Raw genomic sequence first — 20562 nt, forward strand, 5'->3', positions numbered from 1 at the left:
CTGCCTTAGAAGGCACTTGTCCTGTCAAGGGATAGAGGGTAGACAAATGAAGATGAGATGGAGGAGTGATGCAGTCAATAATTCATGTATATCCTACACAATTAAGAAAAGTGATGGATGAAGAGAGTTGGGAGAGATTGGGAGGGATGGGTGAGAATGTTGAAAGAGGTGACATTGATCAAGATGCAAGTATTCATAAACTGCTTTGTTAAATAGCAATCTATTGTACAACTGCTTAAATATAATAATAATAGTAATAATAAGAAAAGAGAAGGCACTTTTCTTTGACCTATGTATAATCACGGAACACAGACTTAAGTATGAAGTACGAAAATTCATAGAAATCTTAGCACATATTTCTAGATCAGGAAATAAATGAGACAAGGAATCATAGTAAGCCATAAGAATTCTGGGTAAAGATGAAGGCAGCTTCTTTTGCAAATTTGTAGAACAAATGCTAAATGGTACCTCATCCTTTACTCAGTACTTGGCTGGAAAAGAAACTATCCTGATTACAGACTTAGCTATCCAATATCATTTGCTGTAGTTGACACATTTAGTCAGAACACTTGACTTTACTCAGCTCATCTTGGCAGTTTATCTTGTAGAAACAAGCACAAACCGTGGTTCAGCTGCTTGGTTTAATTTTTTTTTTAGCACTTGAAAAAAAAATGTACAGTAGTTTGAACACTCAGTCTTTGCAAACCTCCACTGAGGTTAAGGGTTTCATTCATACGTACAAAATTAGTTTACAAATTTTTTTGGCAATTTTTTCTTAGTAACCCGTTTTATCCTATTGCCATTGTCCCAACCATTGAAAAAAGTTTACAATAATTTACATAGAAATATTTTCAAAGTGCTTAAGAATAGTGATTGTTCTCTGGGGGTATTTACAGGGGGCCTATACAGATATGTACAAGTGGTGTACATTATAGCACAATTTTCATTGCTGGAATATGGCTTTCTAGGGAAAGTGCATTTTTGGCCAGAGGTGGCAATACTGTCTAAAAGTTCAAGGATTACACATTCTTGGTAACCACATCCAAAGCTGAAGTAGAATGCGGACAAGAATATTTACAAAAGTAATATAAAAAAAAAACGGTCAAGTACACAAGCTTGATCCACGCAAATATATCTTGACGTTCTTCCAAATGGGAGGAAGAAAGACTTCAGCGCTGGCTCGGTTACCATTCCGAACTGGGGTATTATTGATTTAGACCTCAAAGGGCAAGACTTGTCTCTGGGGTCAAGCTAGATCATCATCTGTGCTGACAACTGATATCTGTGGAAAAGAAAATAAATTAGAATGAGTTGGGGTGATCACTTACTGGCGACTCTAGTCTCTAAAATGGATTTTGCACTTGGAAAAAAATCATGTTAAGTGAAGTAAGCAGACCCAAAGAAACATAGGTTCCATGGTTTTCCCCAGTTGTAATAATTAGTATATGTCTAGGATAGTCCTAGCAGATGTACATATGACCATATAAAATGTTGCTAAGTGAAAAGAACTCCAAAACATGGAAACAAGAGGTTTTTTTGTTTTTGTTTTTAGTATACTATGTGATTTCTTATTTCTTTTGTGTTTTTTCCCCTATGGTTATTCCCTATTGTCACTGTATTTGATTTTGGCACCCTGGGTATTGTTTATATGTTTATCTGAATTAGGGAAGGGAAGGGGAAAAACAAAATGGTGAGGCAAAGGACAAAGGGTGAACCAATGCAACAGTGATTCTCACAAAACACTATATTGGAAATGATCTGTACAACTTGGGAGGGATGGGGGGAAGGAAAGTGGGAGAAAAATGAGGGGGGTAATAAGTTCGACAAGAAATGTACTCACTATCTGATGTATGTCAGATAGTAATCCCTCTGTACATTACCTTGACAATAAAATTTAACTTAAAAATAAATGAATAAAATGGACTTTGTGTTGGATTAGGCTATTCAAAGATCCAACGTGTTCAAATGGGAAATCAGATACAAAACATTGTTAAGTTTCAGTATTCAATGCATTTAACTGGAGCTCACCTCCTTAATCTGAATTCTGAAATATCACAATTGTATGAGCATCAACAAAATGACACTATGAGTAAAAATTTTCACACCTTAACCCCACATTTAGGTTATAGTCAGAACAAATGCATGTTAAAATGATAGTATACAATTACTTCCAGACTCTCTGAGTAAGATGTGCATAGAATATAAATAAATTTGTGTTTAGTCTTGAACAATACACCTCATTATGCATATGCAAATACTATATAATCCCCCCCCCCCAATCCAAAATCTGGGACTTCTGGTCCCAAGTAGTTTGAATAAGGAATATGTAACCTGGACTTACTTGGTACAGTGAAAATTCCATGACTGATTTTATCTGTTCTACTTTAAGGATCATTAACCTTGGAGTGCCGTGAACTAACACCATTCTACTTTTAACCAGAGAATTTGTAAGGTTAAAAAAAGCCCCAAACCTCAACTTGGATTTTTCTCAGCCTGGGAGGCCAAATATAGATTTGGAGTTCAAATAAAGAACAAATACCTGTTGAAAGGAAAGCTAATTATACTGGGTTGGGTAGGCCTTGGTCCTTTTCCAAGTAAAGCACTTAGTACTTTTGGCTAAGTAAATCTTACCAAAAACATCGACCTTCAGTTGACTCCCCAATACAATACTTTTAGGTATCCAGTAGGGGAGAGAGTTAACAGTTCGAAATGAAGCTACTTGTGTTACGATCATTTATAGTTTGCTATTTATATATTGTTTATACAATCCAAACTATTTCAGATAGTACAGTGATGATGTTAAATACTACTTGCCATCCTTATGTGGGTGAGGTGCTTATGAACTGACTGACATATGTCCTGACAGGCTGGATATCTAATATCCAGGCAGCTGATAAAGTGTTTGGTGACTCCATGATCCGAATAGCTCTCACTAGCTCAAATAAGTATAGATTGAGTTACTTATCTCCTTTTCAAAAAGTCTCACCCTACTGCCATGGTCTATAAAGACATAAGGCTGACTTACTGCTGGGTATGTGTGTCCTACAGAAGCACTGTGTCTACCAATGTCTATGGAGAGGTCCTCTTCGGTTGTCTTCAAGTACACAGGATTGTCAAAGTTCATGCTTTTCATGTTCTTGTGTTGCCAGTTTCGCCACATCAGGTAGCCACCTACTGCCGCCATCACTAACAGCACTGGAAAAGCCAGAGAGTGACTGAGTAAGTTGGGTCGAGTTACATAACATACACGAAAGTAATGTGTTAGGAATCCACAACTCAAAACAGAAGATAGAATATAGACCCGGAAGGAAGCTTAGCTCACTCACTGGTTCTATTGTTGCATTAAAGCCAACCTAGCTAGCCACATCCATATGGGAAGGTATAGTATTCTGAACCCCAGCACTAGGTTGAGTGCTATGTAGGTGGTTCTGGTATTTTGTGTTAAGCCAAGACTTCAGTAGTTTAGGACACATACACCATTAATACAAAGTGCTTTTAGAATTTCTATGTCTGACAAGGACCTTAGAAACCACTGTCCCTGGGTTTGAAGAATTCCAGACTCCTTTTCATATACCCTCTCCAGGTCCTGTAGAAAACATGCAAACATTTGTGTCTCTCCTCTTCAAGGAACACTACACTCATTTCCCAGGGGGAAAAGAACAGAAGCATGTTAGTAAAAACGGGTTGAGTCTGGCTAATAGTTCTAAAGGAGAAAGTATTTAGCATCTATTGCAATTAATACACATAAACCATTGCCTTTTTCCATGTTAAGTAAGGGAACTGCTGAAGAGAAAATATCCGTGCTTAGTGTATCACGTGAATGAGGGAGTGAACGTAATTCACTGTCAAGAATGCTCTGACAATATGTAAGATGGAAAGGTGGTTATGGATCAACTAGATATGTCCATCTGATGTCCATCCACATGTGAGAGGCATTTACTTACACAGAGGCAGGATGGCCCAGGCTGCAGAAGACCCTTTTGGGGGAACACTAACTTCTGAGACTGCTGTGGTTACGTTGATTCCTATGAGGGAATAAAAGGAATCAGTTTAGAATGAATCAACTCAGTCTTAACACTAGCTATTCATCAGGCAGAGAGTCTTACATCTTTGCATCCAATATCAATCTTCAGTATCTCCTACCATTGTATACCAGGAGCCACTCCCATGGAGGTGTATGAATGACACATTCTCATAGCCATTTCACTACCAGTTTTGTAACAGAAACTTTAGTAAATCAGATCAACGTAGGATATAAAATCTAAACCCTTGGGGTTTACATGTAAGTTACCAATCAGGGCAGAACTAGTAGTTAAAGGTTTCATTAATTGTTTATGCTATAAAATTGTGGCTGTTAGTGGAGATTAAGTTTGCAGTACTGAAACCAATACCTCCAGGAACTAGTCCACTAGTTGCTGGAATTTCTGTTGTGTTGGTATCTTTAGTCTCACCGTAAGCCACAGTAGTTGTAGTACCTGGATCATAAAAACCAAGAACCTGGTTATTGCCCAGGTTCTTGAATGTCTAGCTGTTTAGTTCAGACAAGCCATGCAAAGGGTTATTTTAACACCAGGTGAAGCAGACAAACCACTGTTGCCCAGGTATTGGATGCTTCAAATGGAAAGAAATCGCAGTTAAACACAGGAAAGTTCAGACAGAGAAGTCAGCATGTGAAATTTGGCAACCCTAAAGGTGTAGCCACACTTAATCCTTCTCAACAATTTTCCAGGCTCTCCTACAAGTTACAAGAAATATTCTCAAGACGTTCTATGCACCATACCAGATGGCTGGCAATTGCACTCTCTGTAAATTGAGCGAGTCTGTCATGACCTAGAGTTAAGCTAATAAAAGCCTCACCAGAAGAGTTCCTTGTTTACAAGAAGCAAGTTTATTTTCCCACTGAATAAAAAAAAAGCTAAGAAGAGAAGATTCAAATGCAGGTTTGGTTTAAATATGGATTTAAAGCTGAGTTCCCCCACCAAGGCCTTGATGTTTCTTGCAAACATGGCCTTCTGTAAGCATACAATCAGTCTATGCTCAATAGAGGGAAATGTTAACTTTTATTTAATTACCTGCAAGTTGGCTAGCTCAGTGCTATTATAGGGCTTAATTATAAATTAGTATGAGGCACAATGACACTTTAATCACCTATGTTAAAATGGGTTGCAAGTCAGTTCTGAAGTATTGACAGGAACACCTGGCATGCGACCACAAGCACCAAATGCACCAATATGTTCTGAAATCTATTTCCAGAGTTAGCTGAAATAGAATTTCTAAAACCCAGGCTAGTTTTTTATATCTAGTATCTTCTACTGACTGTCATTAGTCTTGTTTGTGGTTGGAATGCAAAAAAAAACAAGTCTTACTTTGGCACTCTCTCCCATTTTCTTCTAGATTGTACCCATTGGGACAGGAACAGGTATATTTTGGAGAGTGATCATTAATCTGTGGTGCTGGCAGGCAGAGGTATTCGCATCCTCCATTCTCCATGTCTTCTTCACACCAATTTTTACCTAGTCAGAACAAAAAGATTGGTTAAAGTAGGCATGTTAATGCAGATTATATATGGAACCTTTTTTAACCCTGGTTCTGGGGCTTGAACTCTAATCTTGGGCACTGTTCCTGAGCTCCTTTTGCTCAAGGCTAGTGCTCTACCACTTGAGCTACAAAGCCACTCCCAGCTTTTTCTGAGTAGTTTATTGGAGATAAGAGTCTCATGGACTTTCCTGCTTGAGCTGTCTTTGAACTGTGATCCTCAGATCTCAGCCTCCAGAGTAGCTAGGATTACAGGCATGAGTCGCCAGTGTCTGGCTTATATAAAAAGCCTTTTGATTCTAGGGAGCCTAAACTTGGCTACTCTGTCAGATCTTCAAGTGAAACCAACATCAATGAAGAAGAGGTATTAAGGTACCAGCAGCATGCTGGAAGGATATCAGATTCAAAGATACTTCTCTGAATAAAAGCAAAAACAAAAAACAAAAACCTCAAAGTAAGTAGAAAAGAAATTTGTTTTCAACAGACAGGCGCCAGGGAAGAAGATGAGGAAGGGAATTGAGGAACCAGGACTATCTCTCACTGTTCATCCAAGTGTCAAAATGATGGTTCAGAAGGAGAACAATCATGCTTTCTTGGCTTTACCATAGCTTACTGCTACAAAATAGTAGAGGTCTCGACTACATGGAGGGGTGAGGATTTCCTGGAGTTAAACCAGATGAGCATATTGAGCAAGACAAACTATGACCAAATGCATTTGTAGAGACACACAATCCTGTCTCCCAGATACGTCATGCAGGAAGGCAAGCATTATGAGTTAAATTGTGCACAAAATTCATTGGCTGAAGTGCTAATGACACCAATATCTCAGAGAATGATCTTGTTTGGAGATGGAGTCTTCATAGAGATAAGTTAAAATGAGGTCATTAAAATAGGCCCTAATCCAAATGATTGGTGTTCTTAGAAGAGGAAATTTGAACACAAGTCTATTCACCTGTATATCTTTGGCTATATAGACAGATAGAGATATGAGATAGAGAGACAGACAGATAGATAAGATAGATAGATAGATAGATAGATAGATAGATAGATAGATAGATAGATAGATAGATAGATAGAAACAGAGAGGGACAAATAGAGACAAAGAGAGACAGAAGTTGCAAACAGAGACAAGAAACAGATGAGAAGGTGGTTCTCTACAAGCCAAGGAGAAGGCTGGGACAGATTCTTATTTCATGGTCCTCAGAAGGAACTAACCTTGCCAACCTTGATTTTGTACTTTTCGCCTCCAGAATTGTGAGACAATAAATCTCTATTGTTTAAGGCACACATGTCATGGCCCTTTGCTATGTCAACCCTAGAAAACTAATTGTAGGGAATATTTGTGGCACTAAAGCTACTATGGAAGCCGATGTAACAGGCTTAGCAAGAGGAACTGAGGGCCAGAGATACTGGAAGAAATAGAAATAAAAGCTCTGACAGTGACAGTTGAAAGGAAGTTAAGATTTGATGTTCTGATGCCATTTTGCTAAGGCAGCAGAAATGAAAAACCAAGCTTCAATGGTGAAATATTTGGAGTAGGTTCAAGAGGGCAAAAGTTCCATCCTAAAGAAAGCTGAATAGCTAAAAAGCTACTGACACCTGGCAGATTCTGAGTCATGCTGCTGCCTCTAAATCTGGCTATTTGGTTGGGCACTAGTGGCTCATGCCTATAATCCTAGCTACTCAGGGGGCTGAGATCTAAGAACATGGTTCAAGCCAGCCTGAACAGGAAAGTCTGTGAGACTCTTATCTCCAATTAACCACCAGAAAGCTAGAAGTAGCGCTGTGGCTCAAAGCGGTAAAGTGCTAGCCTTGAGCAAGAAATATTAGGGACAGTGCCCAGGTCCTGAGTTCAAGCCCCAGGACTGAAAAAAAAAGGGCTATTAAAGTCAGCTTCTCGATGCTACCTGATGGTTGTACAAGTTCATGATAAACAATGATGTCTTGTGCATCATTGAGATTGTTGACTAGAGTAGCCAGTTCAGATCCAGTGAATTTATTGGCGCCATACACAGCTTCATTTTCCCCATCTATCCAGTAGACACGATCCTAAAATAGAGTGACAATTAGCATGTACAGCCAAAATTAAAACAAGTCAGTGTCTAAAGTCATCATTATTTGCTGGTCATTTAATGGACTTAATGACTAAATGCTGCTCAGGTAATTAGACATGACACTGTAAGTGAAGCATGTTCCGGTTTCTTGAAGTATTTTAAGAAATTTGTATCTATTTTGGACCAGGATTTTGGGAAAAGCCATTTTTCCAGTTTTCCTCTGTCCTTCCTTTCTGCATCCCTACCCATTCTTTCTCCATACAGTAACTCCACAGTAGACAGTTGTGAAGCACATCTTACCTCAAATATTGTTAATGCAAGAGGATGAGCCAGAAACTCCAGGGATTTTAGTACTATCCTCCGATCTTGGCCATTCAAGTCCACACTGGAGAGCATGTGCAACTTGGAATCAAGCCAATAAAGCCGGCTTTTTATAAGATCTAGGCAGAAAAAGAATTGACATTATATGATGAGTCATTATTGCTCTGACTGACATTTAAACTATCTGTAGACTCCACTATGGAAATCAGTTTGGAGGTAAAGACAGAACGATTCTATCCCATCCTGGGACATATATATGGGAAGGAGGAGTAGGGATAAGGAAGAATGACAGAGGATGTGTCTGTGATCAGAGTGCATAAATGCACATGTTAAAATAAACCTCCTTTCTACAACTAATTGTTGCTAATCAAAATAATTTTAAATAAATAAACAATATCTCTGCAACTTAATGTTTCATACTTGTTTCTCCTTCTCTAGCAGGGTTCCTAATAAGGATTCCATAAAACTTGTGAAGCAGCATACAGAATATATATCTATATTTTATTTTCGAGGACTAATGGTGTTTCTAACATTCTCAAAGTAACTATTTTTAAGATATGCTACATTTTATAGCAAGTGTTAGACTCAGGGGCCATTTTGTTGTTGCATCTGGGTAAGACAAACAAACAAAAAAACCCAAACAATCTCTCACAAGCCTGTAATTTGTGAGATGCTAAGGCATCTATGCTAGGAATATTCTATATGAAAATCCCCAAGGCCCAAAATATTCACACAAAGTTGGCCAAAGAGACAACAAACTCATGTGATTTGTTAATGCCACCATTTCACTATGTTGTTTCGTTACTATCATCTAAGTCCTTGCTGTAGAAGGAATCAGAAGAATTTGCTATGGAGATAATAAAACACGAGGAAAACAGTTGGATCAATGGACAAGGATGAAGAGCATACATACCAAGTGTAATTCCATTAGGCCATTGGATATCCAAGGTTACCAGTGGACGTCTATCAAATCCATTCATCCCTGCTTTTTCTATTTTAGCTGGTTCACCCCAGTCTGACCAGTAAACAAAGCTGGGAAGAATGAAATTGGAAATATGCCTGAGTTGTTTAGAAGGAATAAAGTTGTTGCTTGAAACCAAAGTTTAACGAACGAATGGAAAAACTCGACTTTGATGTTCTAGAGGCAAATACGGTGATGCTTAAGGGTGAGAACTACCTCCTGGGTAAATAAAATTAAGACCTAGAATTTACAAAGGTAGAGATATAAATCAGTGGCCAATTGCCTGTTTAGCAATTGCTGAGTTTGTTCCTCAGCACCACTGAAAAAGAATATTCAGGGTCTTTATTAGATGTGTTCATTTATATCAGTCTGACACTTAAATTTCAGCCCTTTCCCTTATAAGGGGCAAATGCTTTCAGAGGAGTGAAAGAAGGCTATCCTTTAAATTTGATAGGAGGGGTTGGTTAATTATATTCTAAGGGTAATTGGTGGGTGACAACTATGATTGCTACAGTTAGAGTCATCTTCATAAGCTACCCACACTACTTTGCTGGCAATTTAGAGAAATCTCCTAGTGAAGTATTTCTAGAAAGCTCTCTTTATTTCAATTAAACTTTCAGACAACTTTCACTGTTAGATGGAAACTTAAGGCAAGGTGATTACCAACATTCTTTCATTTTATTTTAGTATTCCCAGCAAAGTGTTCAGAACAACAGCAGCAAAAGAAAAATCATTTGCACAGAAACTGTTCAGATACAGCTTTGGGCATATGTGATATATGAAACCAGAATAGTATTTCATCCGGGACAACGAACAGTCTGACATGCAGGAAGCAGACAGGGAGAGCCTACGATTCATAGGGAGCCATTCAAAGGTTGCCCCAACATCACACTACTGACATCTGGTACCAGAGGATTCTGTTAGGAAAGCCCTAACCCATGCAGATAGCATCCAAAAAGCTAAGTTGATAGAAAACAAACCCAGACAGCGGGTCCACAGCTATGGAGGCGGGCTCTCTCAAGTCAGAGTTAAACAGGTACTTCCTCTTGGTTCCATCTAGGGTAGCAACTGAAATAGTCTTAGAAGCTGCATCAGTCCAGTAGATGGTCTTGTACACCCAATCAACAGCAATGGCTGCAGGATTATAGACATTGTCGATCATTTTAACATGTCTACCAACCTTGTCATCAATTGAGGCGCTGAAACAGAATAGGTCACAAGAAATTTAGGAGTTTGTCACTGTGAGACCCCAGACAATGGACTTGCTGCTTATCAAATGGTCAAGGACTTTATGGAGGAAGGACTCTCCTCACACCGTAGTTCACCACTCAAATAATCCAACCATGGCTGCTCACGGATGCTAAATTAGGACTACAGGTTATCTAGCTATTGATATGGATTGTGTATACCAGCCCAGCCAAGTTCTAAGTGAAACCATTCACACACACTACTATTTTTATATGTAATGACGACAAATAGTTTCCAATTAACTGTACAGAGAGGAGAGAAATTAGGAGGAATTAAAGATGTCATCTGCTACCATCTTATAGCTGTAACCATCTTTGACTTCAAAGACAGCAGTTAATTTTTAATTAGCAACTAACAGTAATTTAATAGCTAAAGAACCAACATCAGCTTTAATACTCGCAGCTAATGAGATGCTAGCTTGGAGGCAGAGGCAGGAGAAAAACCTCCAACCCTTTCCCCAGGCCAAGGGGCAGTAACTCATACCACAGTACCAGAAATGGAATCAAAAGTTACCTGAAGATGGCCTTTTGACTTAGATCAGCCCAGAATAGTTTCTGTGCAGCAATGTCAGCATCAAGAGCCACAGTGTTCCGTAGCTGTTCAACTAGTTGGATATACTCTTTCCTTTCTAAGCCAATCTTCCTGATATCTCTTCGATTGGTGAAGATCAGACTTGGCTCTTTACCTGCAAGACATGAGTCAGGTAGGCTTAGTTTTGCTCTAATGAAGTCACCTCTCCATAGAGGAGCACTAACAAAGTAAAGGCACTGTTGACTGTCTCAGTAGAATCTGGCCCAGAGTTCTTGCTCCTGAGAGCTGCAAGTGCTTGTCACTGTTTAGAAAGGCAATCCTGGGGTTACAGCATTCCAAAGTAAGCTGGCTGATGAACAAGTGACTTGTTTGAATTGCACTCAGTTTCAGAAGCGGAAAGTAAGCAAACTTAGTAAGCATTCAAATCTAGTAAGTATGCAAAAGGAATGACCAAAGCAGATGTGTTGGAAGATGATCTACTCTATCAGTCCTTATGGTGCTAGGAGTTTAGTAGCATTGCTCTTGAGTTCTGCTTAATTTTCTATTTACTTTGACTGTTGCAATTACTGGCTGTACCTTTTATAAGCACTTACTCATAAAGGTACCAGAGCAACACCAGTCCAAGTCCATTTACCTACTGCTTTGCACACGCCAGTGGCAAGATCCATTTGATAGCCACGACTACATTCACACTTGTAACCGCCTTTTAAGTTGATACAAATTTGGCTGCAGATTCCTGGATTTTGGCATTCGTCAATATCTAGGAGGGAAATTAGAATTAGTCTTGCCGATTCCTAGACCTTACTAGATGTATACTGCCCTTTCCTAAAACAAATCCCCCCAGAGGCCAGGTTCTCTTCTGCCACTCACCTCCACAGGTTTTCTTATCTATCAGTTCAAACCCAGCTGCGCAGTCGCATTCATAGCCTATCACTAGGTCTTTGCAGATATGAGAGCATCCACCGTTATTTATTGAGCATTCATTGACGTCTGGAATTTAAAAAATGAGGCGAAAATCACTTGACAGCTGATTCCCAATTCCCATTTGTGTTATGCACGTTTAAATTAAATTTGTGTTATCTGGTTGGCCTTGTCAAACCCATGACTTTTAAAGTCATTCCTTTTATAGGTGTGGATATCAGGGCAGATGAGGAAAATAGCAAACCCTATCTCCTTGGCAAGTCCCCGGTTAGTGATGCAGTATTTAGTCAAGTTGCTGTCTTGCTAATCAATTATCTTTAAGGAGGCTGAATTATGAAATTGTTTGTCACTGCCTGGAGATCTGAGCCATAAAATTTTATTCTCAAGCCCAACAATGCCATTTTAATTCATTCTGTGTTTAACCGGGCATCAAGGAGGGTCCAAACAGCTTTAGCTATGGTGAATTAAACTTCCCAGCTCTGTCCTCCAGAATCCCCTCCACTTACGACATTCTTTGAGGGGCTCATCACTCCAGTCTCTGCAGTCTTGCTCCTGGTTACATACTTTGAGGATATCTATACATTCTCCACTTCTGCATTTGAACTTTCCAGGGCCCAAGCACTGATTGACTAACAGAAACATTAAAAAAAAAAAAAGAGGTTCTATTAGTGGGTCTGCTCAGAGCCAGTTCTCTTGTCTGAACCAATGCAGAAAGGTGCTCACCATTTTTGCAGTTGACTTCATCAGAACCATCGACGCAATCTCGGATGCCATTACACTGTCTGCTCCCATGGATGCAGCTACCATCCTCGCATTCAAATTGATCCGGCCGGCAGGTTCGGGAAGCTATGAAGGGAGGAAGTACCATGGGGTGAAGCCAGTCGCATGGTCTGCAGTGGGTCTGCGTGAGGGAACTGGGAAGTTACTTACGGCAGTTGACCTCATCGCTACCATCCTTGCAGTCTGGGTCCCCATCGCATCGCCATTTCTTGTGGATGCACTCGCCAGAGCCACACTGGATTTCGCTGGCTGGGCACTTGGTGTGTATCACGGGCTGGCGGCCACACTGTTCCAGGGACTCATCTGACTGGTCTGAGCAGTCCGCATCATCGTCACATACCCAGCTGATGGGGATGCAGGAGGAAGTACTGCACTGGAACTCGTGGGCGCCGCAGGTCGGGGGGGCACAGTCGAGCTCGTCGCTGCCATCATTGCAGTCATCCTGGCCATTGCACACGAAGTTCTTGGAGATGCAGCGGCCACTGGAGCAAGTGAACTCCAGAGGGTTACACGTGATGTTGCCTGTTGAGAGAGAAGACATCCTACTGAATGTATGTCAGCATCGAGTCCGTTGTTTTTCTCTTACAGATTCTTGTCCTCAAGTTGAATATATTGACCTTCGGCCTAGGTTAATTCAAAAGCTATAGTGGTGTTATATCCAAAGCTCTTCCTGAAATATGAAGAAATAATCTCGCTGTGTAAAAGAAAATTACAGCTGTGCTATGAATACAAACACAGATAATAGTTGAAGATGAGAAAATAATTTGAGAAAACTATAATTGGCACCTAAGGGGACAGTGATCAATAACTTAAACTTTTCTAAGGGATGGATTTTCAGAAAGCAGAAACGGAGTTGTGTACTTAAGTCAACATAGTTCATCTGAAGGCGCATCACTCACTATCTGAGAATGTCATGCATTAGGCATACAGACAATGCACTGTAATAAGCATTAAAACGCTAGCACACAAAAGAAGAAAACCATATACCATGATACATGGTTCCTTCTTTTTTGATCCTTTAAGTGAGGATCAAGAAGAACAAGTTTGAAACCACTTTAAAGATTCATAGCGAGGACAAGAATCACAATCTAGTCAGCAGGTATGCTAATAAGATAAGCACTCATCAACATTAGCCAGTTTGTACTTTGACTTAAATTCCTGCCAAACATATTAAAGTCAGGATTTGGCAGTAATTGGAAGGGAGACCACGACTCTCTTGGGAAGCAAAATGTAGATGGATGAGGGAAATGCTTGGCAGCTCCAGAGCTTACCAACACATACAGTTCAAATCTGATATTGGACATGCAAACTCATTGGACTAGGTGCAGTGGTATTGACCTCAGGAGGCGACTTCTACACGTAAGACTGGCATTTCAATTGTAAAGGTCCTGAGTTTTCTTGAACACTATTGCAGTATGAGGCCAGGCTTGTCAGGCTTGGGAGCTGGTGGTTTTAGAGGACCTATAAAAAGGGCGGTAGCTTGAAAGAACACTCAAACCAATGTTTGTTCAGCCTAGGGATTTTCCCAGGGCCTCACTTTTAACATGGAAGGTTTTATTGCAGATTTTCCAAGAACAAAAACATGAAAGACTAGGAAACAGAGCTCGCTTTCAGAGATAGGAACGCAACAGGAGACAGAGGTTGGGTAGGTTTTTCTTTAAGCATTTGTGAGGAACATGTTAATTCATGCTTCTAGGCTGGTTTAACTTTTAGAAAGGGTGTAATAGAAACTAGCTTGAGGATAAGAAATGTAGAATTCTCAAGTAATTTATTCTAATAAGCAAATCTAGTTAAGACCCAGGAATGCGTTTGCTGGTCCTAATCGCTTTCTAGTTTTATTGAGCAAAAATGAGAAAGGCTCATGAATTACTGTCATAACAGAGACAATAGCTCACACAATTGCTGCTTCACTGAGCGACTGCTACAATTAACTGCCCTGAATAACTTACCTTCTTATTTCTATATGCCTAGAGGAAACATCAAGCGATGGTCAATTACCACTTCAGAGTCTTTAAGAGTTTTAGGGCAGTTAGGAAGAACAAGTCTGGAGCAGACAGTGAATTCACTGAAAGAGTGAGTCAATATAACTGCATCTTCATGCGTAAGGTTGTTTCCCTAGCCCACCCTTCTTTGAGGAAAGGGGTCTTTGGGATATGCCACTCCACACTGATCTTCTTACCACAGTTTTCTTCATCTTCTCCACTGTCACAATCATTTTCACCATCGCATCTCCAGGACACTGGGATACACTGAGTAGAACGGGCGCCACAGCTGATTTCATTTATGCGGCATGTTCTCATATCTGTTGATGATATACAATCTCAAAAGAGCCTCAAAACTGATCAGTGCAAAGTTGCTGCTGCTGCTCCTGGGCTGCCTGGAAGTGTGACATCTGGAACTCAGTGGCTTGGCACACTGGGTAGATCGATTAGTGGGAGCCTGGGTGGATCCTGGGCCAGGTCCATTCCTTAGAAGCCATGCCAATCAATGCCACCTGGCAGTGCACCTGACAACTCTGGCCATGTCACTCCTTCAAGGTTTTCATGGCATACTTGCTTCTGGCTTTTGTTTTACTTGGCATGGTCTGGGCCAGCCTGCTGCTACACCAAACATCGCCACCTGATCCTGACTTCATTAAATTCCAGATGGGCTAACACCCTATGAAACCTTCCATCACCCAGGTTCCTTCCCAGACTTTCTTCTCAGACCTCCTTGAAGAACTCTGCATCTTGTAAAGCAGGAGTATGCACTAACTCTTGAGTTTCTCAGGTCCTCCTCCACTAAACCTTGGGGCTGGATCTTCATAAAATCTGTCAATAACTCGCAAGCTTTTGATCTACTTTAACTAGTACCATAATTATTCTACTCACTTCTTGACTAGAAAATGGAGAGTTCCTGCTCGATTTTTCTTAAAAATAAAGCTCAAGTTAGTCCTCCTTTTTCAGCTTCAGCAGCCCTCTACTGCCTTACAATGAATTCTCAGACTTTCTTCACCTGACATTCAAATGATCCCAAATCATTACCCTATATGGTCTCAAAACCTTTTACACCTTCAAACCAGCCTAGGTTCAGAGAAGAACATTCACATACCTATTTAGTTTCTCTTATTTAGGATTCCTGCACTGGTGAATGTAGATTATTTTTTTTTAAATCACAAACTATTACTAGTCACCTTACTCTTTAAGTAATAGTCCTCTTTGTTCCTACTATGAAAAGCTATATATCTAAAAGCCTCTACTTGGTCAATGAGAACCCTTGCATCTTGACTTAACCTCCAGGACTAGAAAGCCATCTGCTCAGAGTCATTAGAAAACGTTTGAGATCTATGCACCTAGTCAAGGAGTTCGTAATCAAATCTGCTGGCTTCCACCTTAAAGTGTTCAATGGTAAAGCTACCCAAGAGAATGTCAGTCTTGTTCGAACAGGGAGAACTTTCTTTAAAGGAGATTGATTGACTGTTTATAACTTGACTGACCTTGAAGTCAGCTGATCTGAACTTTAAGGCAGGCAAAGGAAAATGAATACTGAACAGGAGCTTAAGCATTACGTAGAACGTATGAGACTCAGAAGTGGCTTGGAAAAGTTCAAGCCCATAACAAATCACACTCACGGCACTGTTCTGGGTTTTCATCAGAACCATCTTCACAGTCAGGATCACCGTCACACTGCCATCGATTCGGAACACATTGCCCATTGTTGCAAACGAAGTCAGACTCCGCACACGTCTTCTTTACTACAAAAGTTGATTCACAGGGTTAAAGATGAAGTCATTTCCCCCAGATCTCACTCTTCATATTGTGTGTTTTTATTTCTATTTATGAAGCTGTATCAGTTGACTCTCAACTGCTGACATCCTTAGGAACTCTGGAAAAAAGTCTCCCTCCGCCGATCCCCAGAGAAAATATTCACGGGAGAGACTTAGAGGAAACTCAAGTCAAGAAACATCTACAGGGGGCTGGGAAGGTGGCTCAGTGGTAGAGTGCTTGCCTTGCATGCATGAGGGCCTGGGTTCGATTCCTCAGCACCACATAAGCAAAAAAGAAAAAAAAGCCAGAAGTGACGCTGTGGCTCAAGTGGTAGAGTGCTAGCTTTGAGCTGAAGAGCTAAGGGACAGCACCCAGGCCTAGAGTTCAGGCCCCACGACCGGACCCAAAAAAAAAACAAAAACCAAAAAAAATCTACAGGGTTAGTTGTGCACATTTAATTCAATCTGTGATCATCTTCAGTAGTTGCAATGAGAGGAAGTAGGGAAATAGTCATATAACAGCATGTAGAAGAAAATTTCATGATGATGTAAACATTGGACCTATTAACCAAGTTTGAGCAAAGATAAATAGGGCCAAATGATTACAGAGTCAGTCTATCTCTCTCCACTCTGAGCATTCACTGGCAGGATGAAGAGGATACCTGAACCACACTTTGAGCTATAGAGAGAAATTGAATGGGCCAGTAGGAGGGAGAGCTAATACTTCCATATAACTTGGACCGATAGAAATGCGTGGTCCGTGAAATAGAAACTCAAGTTGACTTTACTAATTGTCACAGTTGAACAAAAGAGCTCTGATAGAATATATAATCAAGTTTCATATCAAAAGGTTAGACAGGAAAATTGGGAGGTGTTAAATGAGCGAGTGGTTTTTCCCTTTGATACTGAGTATTTCAAAACAGCATCCAGGGCTTCTCTGAGTGATGCTCTATCTCCTCTCTCTCCCTACCTGAGAGGCAGCATCTAATTCTGGCCAAGTGTACATTTACTTCTTCACACCTCAGATAATCTCAATTCACTGTATTGTTCATCTACCTCTTTTCCTGTCCCAAACCCTCCCTCCACATGGCCAACAGAGGGTATTTATGAGGAAACTATTTCAGGAAAAACTAGTGATTATCCTTAATAACCCAAGCTACTTTCTGCTGAGTTAGATGAAGGACTTCTAGAACAGGAAGAGAATGATTACCACTTAAGAAAAAAAAAACACAATAGGTTTTACTCAATCTTCAGTGTGGAACAGAGGAAAGAGGGACACTTATACCAATAACTTGACTGACTTTGAAGTCAGTTGATCTGAACTTTAAGGCAAGCAAAGGAAAATGAATACCAAACAGGAGATTAAGCATTATGTAGAACTATGAGACTCAGAAGAAATGGCTTGGGAAAGTTCAAGTCCAATGCTAATCACACTCATGGCACTATTCCGAAAAGATGAGGTCCTTCCAGTGAGATCTTTGTTGAGAACTGTATTCCACAGATAAGCCAGATATAGCAAAGAACTCAATGTCTTGTGGTGGATATGAAAATATTAATGTTAATCATGTGATAAAAACCTGTAGCACAGGGGCTGGGAAGGTGGCTCAGTGGTAGAGTGCATGCCTTGCATGCCAGAGGCCCTGGGTTCAATTCCTCAGCACCACATAAGAAAAAAAAAATCCTGTAGCACAGGAAAATTAGTCTTGTTCCCTGAGCCTGGAGATAAAATTTTTTTCCTGAGACTTCAGAATGGACTTACTATGCTTCTAAAGGAGCTCCTGAACTGCACTTTGTCATAAAAACACCCATGGTATTGCTTAGAGAATGAGCATAGGACAATGTATGCCACCATATTTATTTAGTAATGGTGCACAGAAAAGAGCTTAGCACATGGCAAGATGGCCATCATCCATTCCACCTGCAACTTCTATTTTTCTTCTGGATTTCTAGTTTCCATGGTGAAGATGCCTATAACATCTTTTGAAAGGCAAACAATAGTGGGAGCAGCAACATTTACCTGCAGCCTTGCTTCAGGGATTTTTATAATATGGAACAAAGGGATCAAAAAGTAGAACTTCAGCATGTATTCACGGTACCTCCGTGTGATACTGACATGTAATTCCCAGCTGTTCTGTTTGACATGAGATTATGGAGACTGCACACGCAGGCATTTCTCACAATGATCTTTTGAGAGATACTGATCAATGGTCTAATGCCATATCCCCATTCTTTTGGGGGAAAGAATGTCTTCCGCCCTGCCTAATACTTTAGGATCAGCAACTACTGTGGGCAGAGAATTAGAAAAGCATCCTTATCTGATCTTTCATCTGTGCAAGCTTGGCATTTCTTTGCCAGGGAGCTAACCCACTCCCTGAAACCTTAGGGGATTGTATAGTGCCCATAGCTTTCTCTCTTTTCAGAGACCATATTCATTTGAGACTGTTTCTAAATGGTTACTTCTGTGCAGTCTTCTCTCTGCCTCCATTTCTGGTCCTCCCGTTCCTTTCCTCAGCTCCCTGGACCATAGGTTTGCCTGATCTAAGATAAAACAAGTTCCATCATTTGAAAGGAACTCCATTCTATCTTCGCCATATTCAAGTTGACGAGTCCACGTCAAACGTTCAATTATATTCCTCTAGACCTGGACCCAGAGGCATAGATTCTTTGTAGCCTGTGGCAAAGCCATTGTTTGGAGTGGAGTTTATTCACTGACTCTCAACACAGTTGCAGAAAATAAGACGCTCTGCATGTATTTGAAGAAAACACACCAATCCAAATGAGTGGCAAGGGAGGCTATGAGACTGGCCACTTACCACAGTTCCTTTCATCGCTGCCGTCTGTACAGTCCTCATCCCCATCGCATTTCCACAGCAGAGTAATACAGCGGCCATTCATGCACTGGAATTGGGAGGGATCACAGTTGGCTTTTCTCCCTAGGATCAGGAGGGAATGTTTAGTGAAGCAAAGGCTGGCAGGGCGATAAATGAGACATGCAAATTCCTCCAAATGCAAGAAGGACCCTCATAGAAGGCCAGCTGCTGACTCCACGGGGTGTACAGCATTCTATGGATTAGGATCTGATGGGCCCAGATAGTGACTTACAGTAACAGAGTTTTTAGCCAGACACATACTAAAGCTAAATGCTAGGTTTCCAGTTGCGCTCATTGGGAAGCATACTCATGATAAAAAAAAAAAAAAATCTGGCTAATGGAGTGTGACTAGAAACGGTCGCACAATTGCTAAGAAATGTAGTCATGTGTCACATGATAATTTCTTTTATCAAGAGAGACCATATATATGACAGTGATCCAACAAGATTTTAGTGGAACTAAAAGATCCTATAATGTCATGAACAGGTAGCTAAAAAAGAGACACAGAGAAGAAAACTGCAAAGGAAAAAGAAAAACCTCTAAAACAAATTCACAGTGAATGGTGAGCAGGTTTTGCAGACTTTTTAAAACATTTGAAAGTTCTTGTTTACAGTGAAGAGTGTTTGTGGGGCATTATCTGATTGTAAGGAAATATATTATTGCAAAACAGAAACAAAGCAAACTGCCAAGGCCCTATTTCTGAAAAGAATGAAGAAAGGAAGGACCTGCCTCAGGAAGAGTCTCGGTTCTTCCAGAGGGATTCCAGTCAGCCTAGATGCCCAATGGCAAATGAATGGACAAAGAAAATGTTGCACATACGTACAATGGAGTATTTTTCAGCCATAAAGAATCATGACATTATATCATCTTCAGGAAAATGGATGGAACTGGAAATCGTCATGTTCAGTGTAAGAAACTAAGCTCAGAGAGATAAAAATATCATGTTGTGCTCATCTGCAGAACCTAGACTTCAAAAAAATACTACTTAATTATAAAAAAATACTACATGCTTTGGGGAGAACCAGTGGAGGGGAAGAAGGTGACATAGGGATTAATATGATCAAAAGTACCTTACATATGTGTATATATACATCTATATGTGTATGAAAATAGCATACCCACCAAATACTTCTTTTTAAAGGAGAATGGAGTGGGAGTTAAGAAAGAGTACGGGAATCAGTTTATAAAGCAAGAAAATTACAGTAAGAGCTGAGGATGCAACACCATGGTAGGACCTCTTCTTAGCAAGCTCAAGGATCTGGGTTCAGTTACAACCACCTTTAAAAGAACAGTAAACTATGGGTAGTTTATTATTGAAGAAAAAAAATCTTTGTCATGAATTTAGTGTAGCCTATGTGTACAAGTGTTCACAAAGTTGACCGTGCGGCATGGTGAGCAGTAATGTCTTCTTCCTTCACATCTCCTCACTGAGCTAGCCAGAGCTACTTCCACTTCTGCAAGCTTCACTCAGAGTCCGGGCCCTGTACAGGTGCATCTTCTCTTTTACTTTTTATACTATATTTTCACCATGCTTTTTTCTATCTTCTGATAGGTTTAGAAACAGATACTGTTGTATTATAGTTGCATAGGTTTATA

General features: G+C 40.2%; 1 protein-coding gene across 2 annotated transcripts in view; it reads right to left on the reverse strand.

Moving 5' to 3' along the window:
• Positions 1–272: 272 nt before the first annotated feature.
• The window catches only part of Vldlr (very low density lipoprotein receptor), a 34849-nt gene continuing 14559 nt past the window's right edge, over positions 273–20562 (reverse strand). Inside the window, exons 2-19 of one of the 2 annotated variants that reach the window (XM_042699387.1) lie at positions 18910–19029; positions 15962–16084; positions 14531–14653; positions 12502–12873; positions 12295–12417; positions 12078–12200; positions 11521–11640; positions 11285–11410; positions 10633–10804; positions 9852–10070; positions 8824–8942; positions 7890–8029; positions 7443–7584; positions 5367–5513; positions 4392–4475; positions 3945–4025; positions 3026–3195; positions 568–1282 (exon numbers count right to left, since the gene is read on the reverse strand). In XM_042699387.1, the coding sequence (XP_042555321.1) occupies positions 1247–1282; positions 3026–3195; positions 3945–4025; positions 4392–4475; positions 5367–5513; positions 7443–7584; positions 7890–8029; positions 8824–8942; positions 9852–10070; positions 10633–10804; positions 11285–11410; positions 11521–11640; positions 12078–12200; positions 12295–12417; positions 12502–12873; positions 14531–14653; positions 15962–16084; positions 18910–19029 (2540 nt within the window). In that variant the 3' untranslated portion in view covers positions 568–1246. Of the gene's footprint in view, positions 1283–3025; positions 3196–3944; positions 4026–4391; positions 4476–5366; positions 5514–7442; positions 7585–7889; positions 8030–8823; positions 8943–9851; positions 10071–10632; positions 10805–11284; positions 11411–11520; positions 11641–12077; positions 12201–12294; positions 12418–12501; positions 12874–14530; positions 14654–15961; positions 16085–18909; positions 19030–20562 lie in introns of both variants that reach the window. The other variant, XM_042699385.1, reaches the window with a different exon arrangement.

Source organism: Dipodomys spectabilis, unplaced genomic scaffold, assembly GCF_019054845.1.
Source record: "Dipodomys spectabilis isolate Male_0828 unplaced genomic scaffold, ASM1905484v1 ptg000241l, whole genome shotgun sequence".
NCBI classification, from domain to species: Eukaryota; Metazoa; Chordata; class Mammalia; order Rodentia; family Heteromyidae; genus Dipodomys; species Dipodomys spectabilis.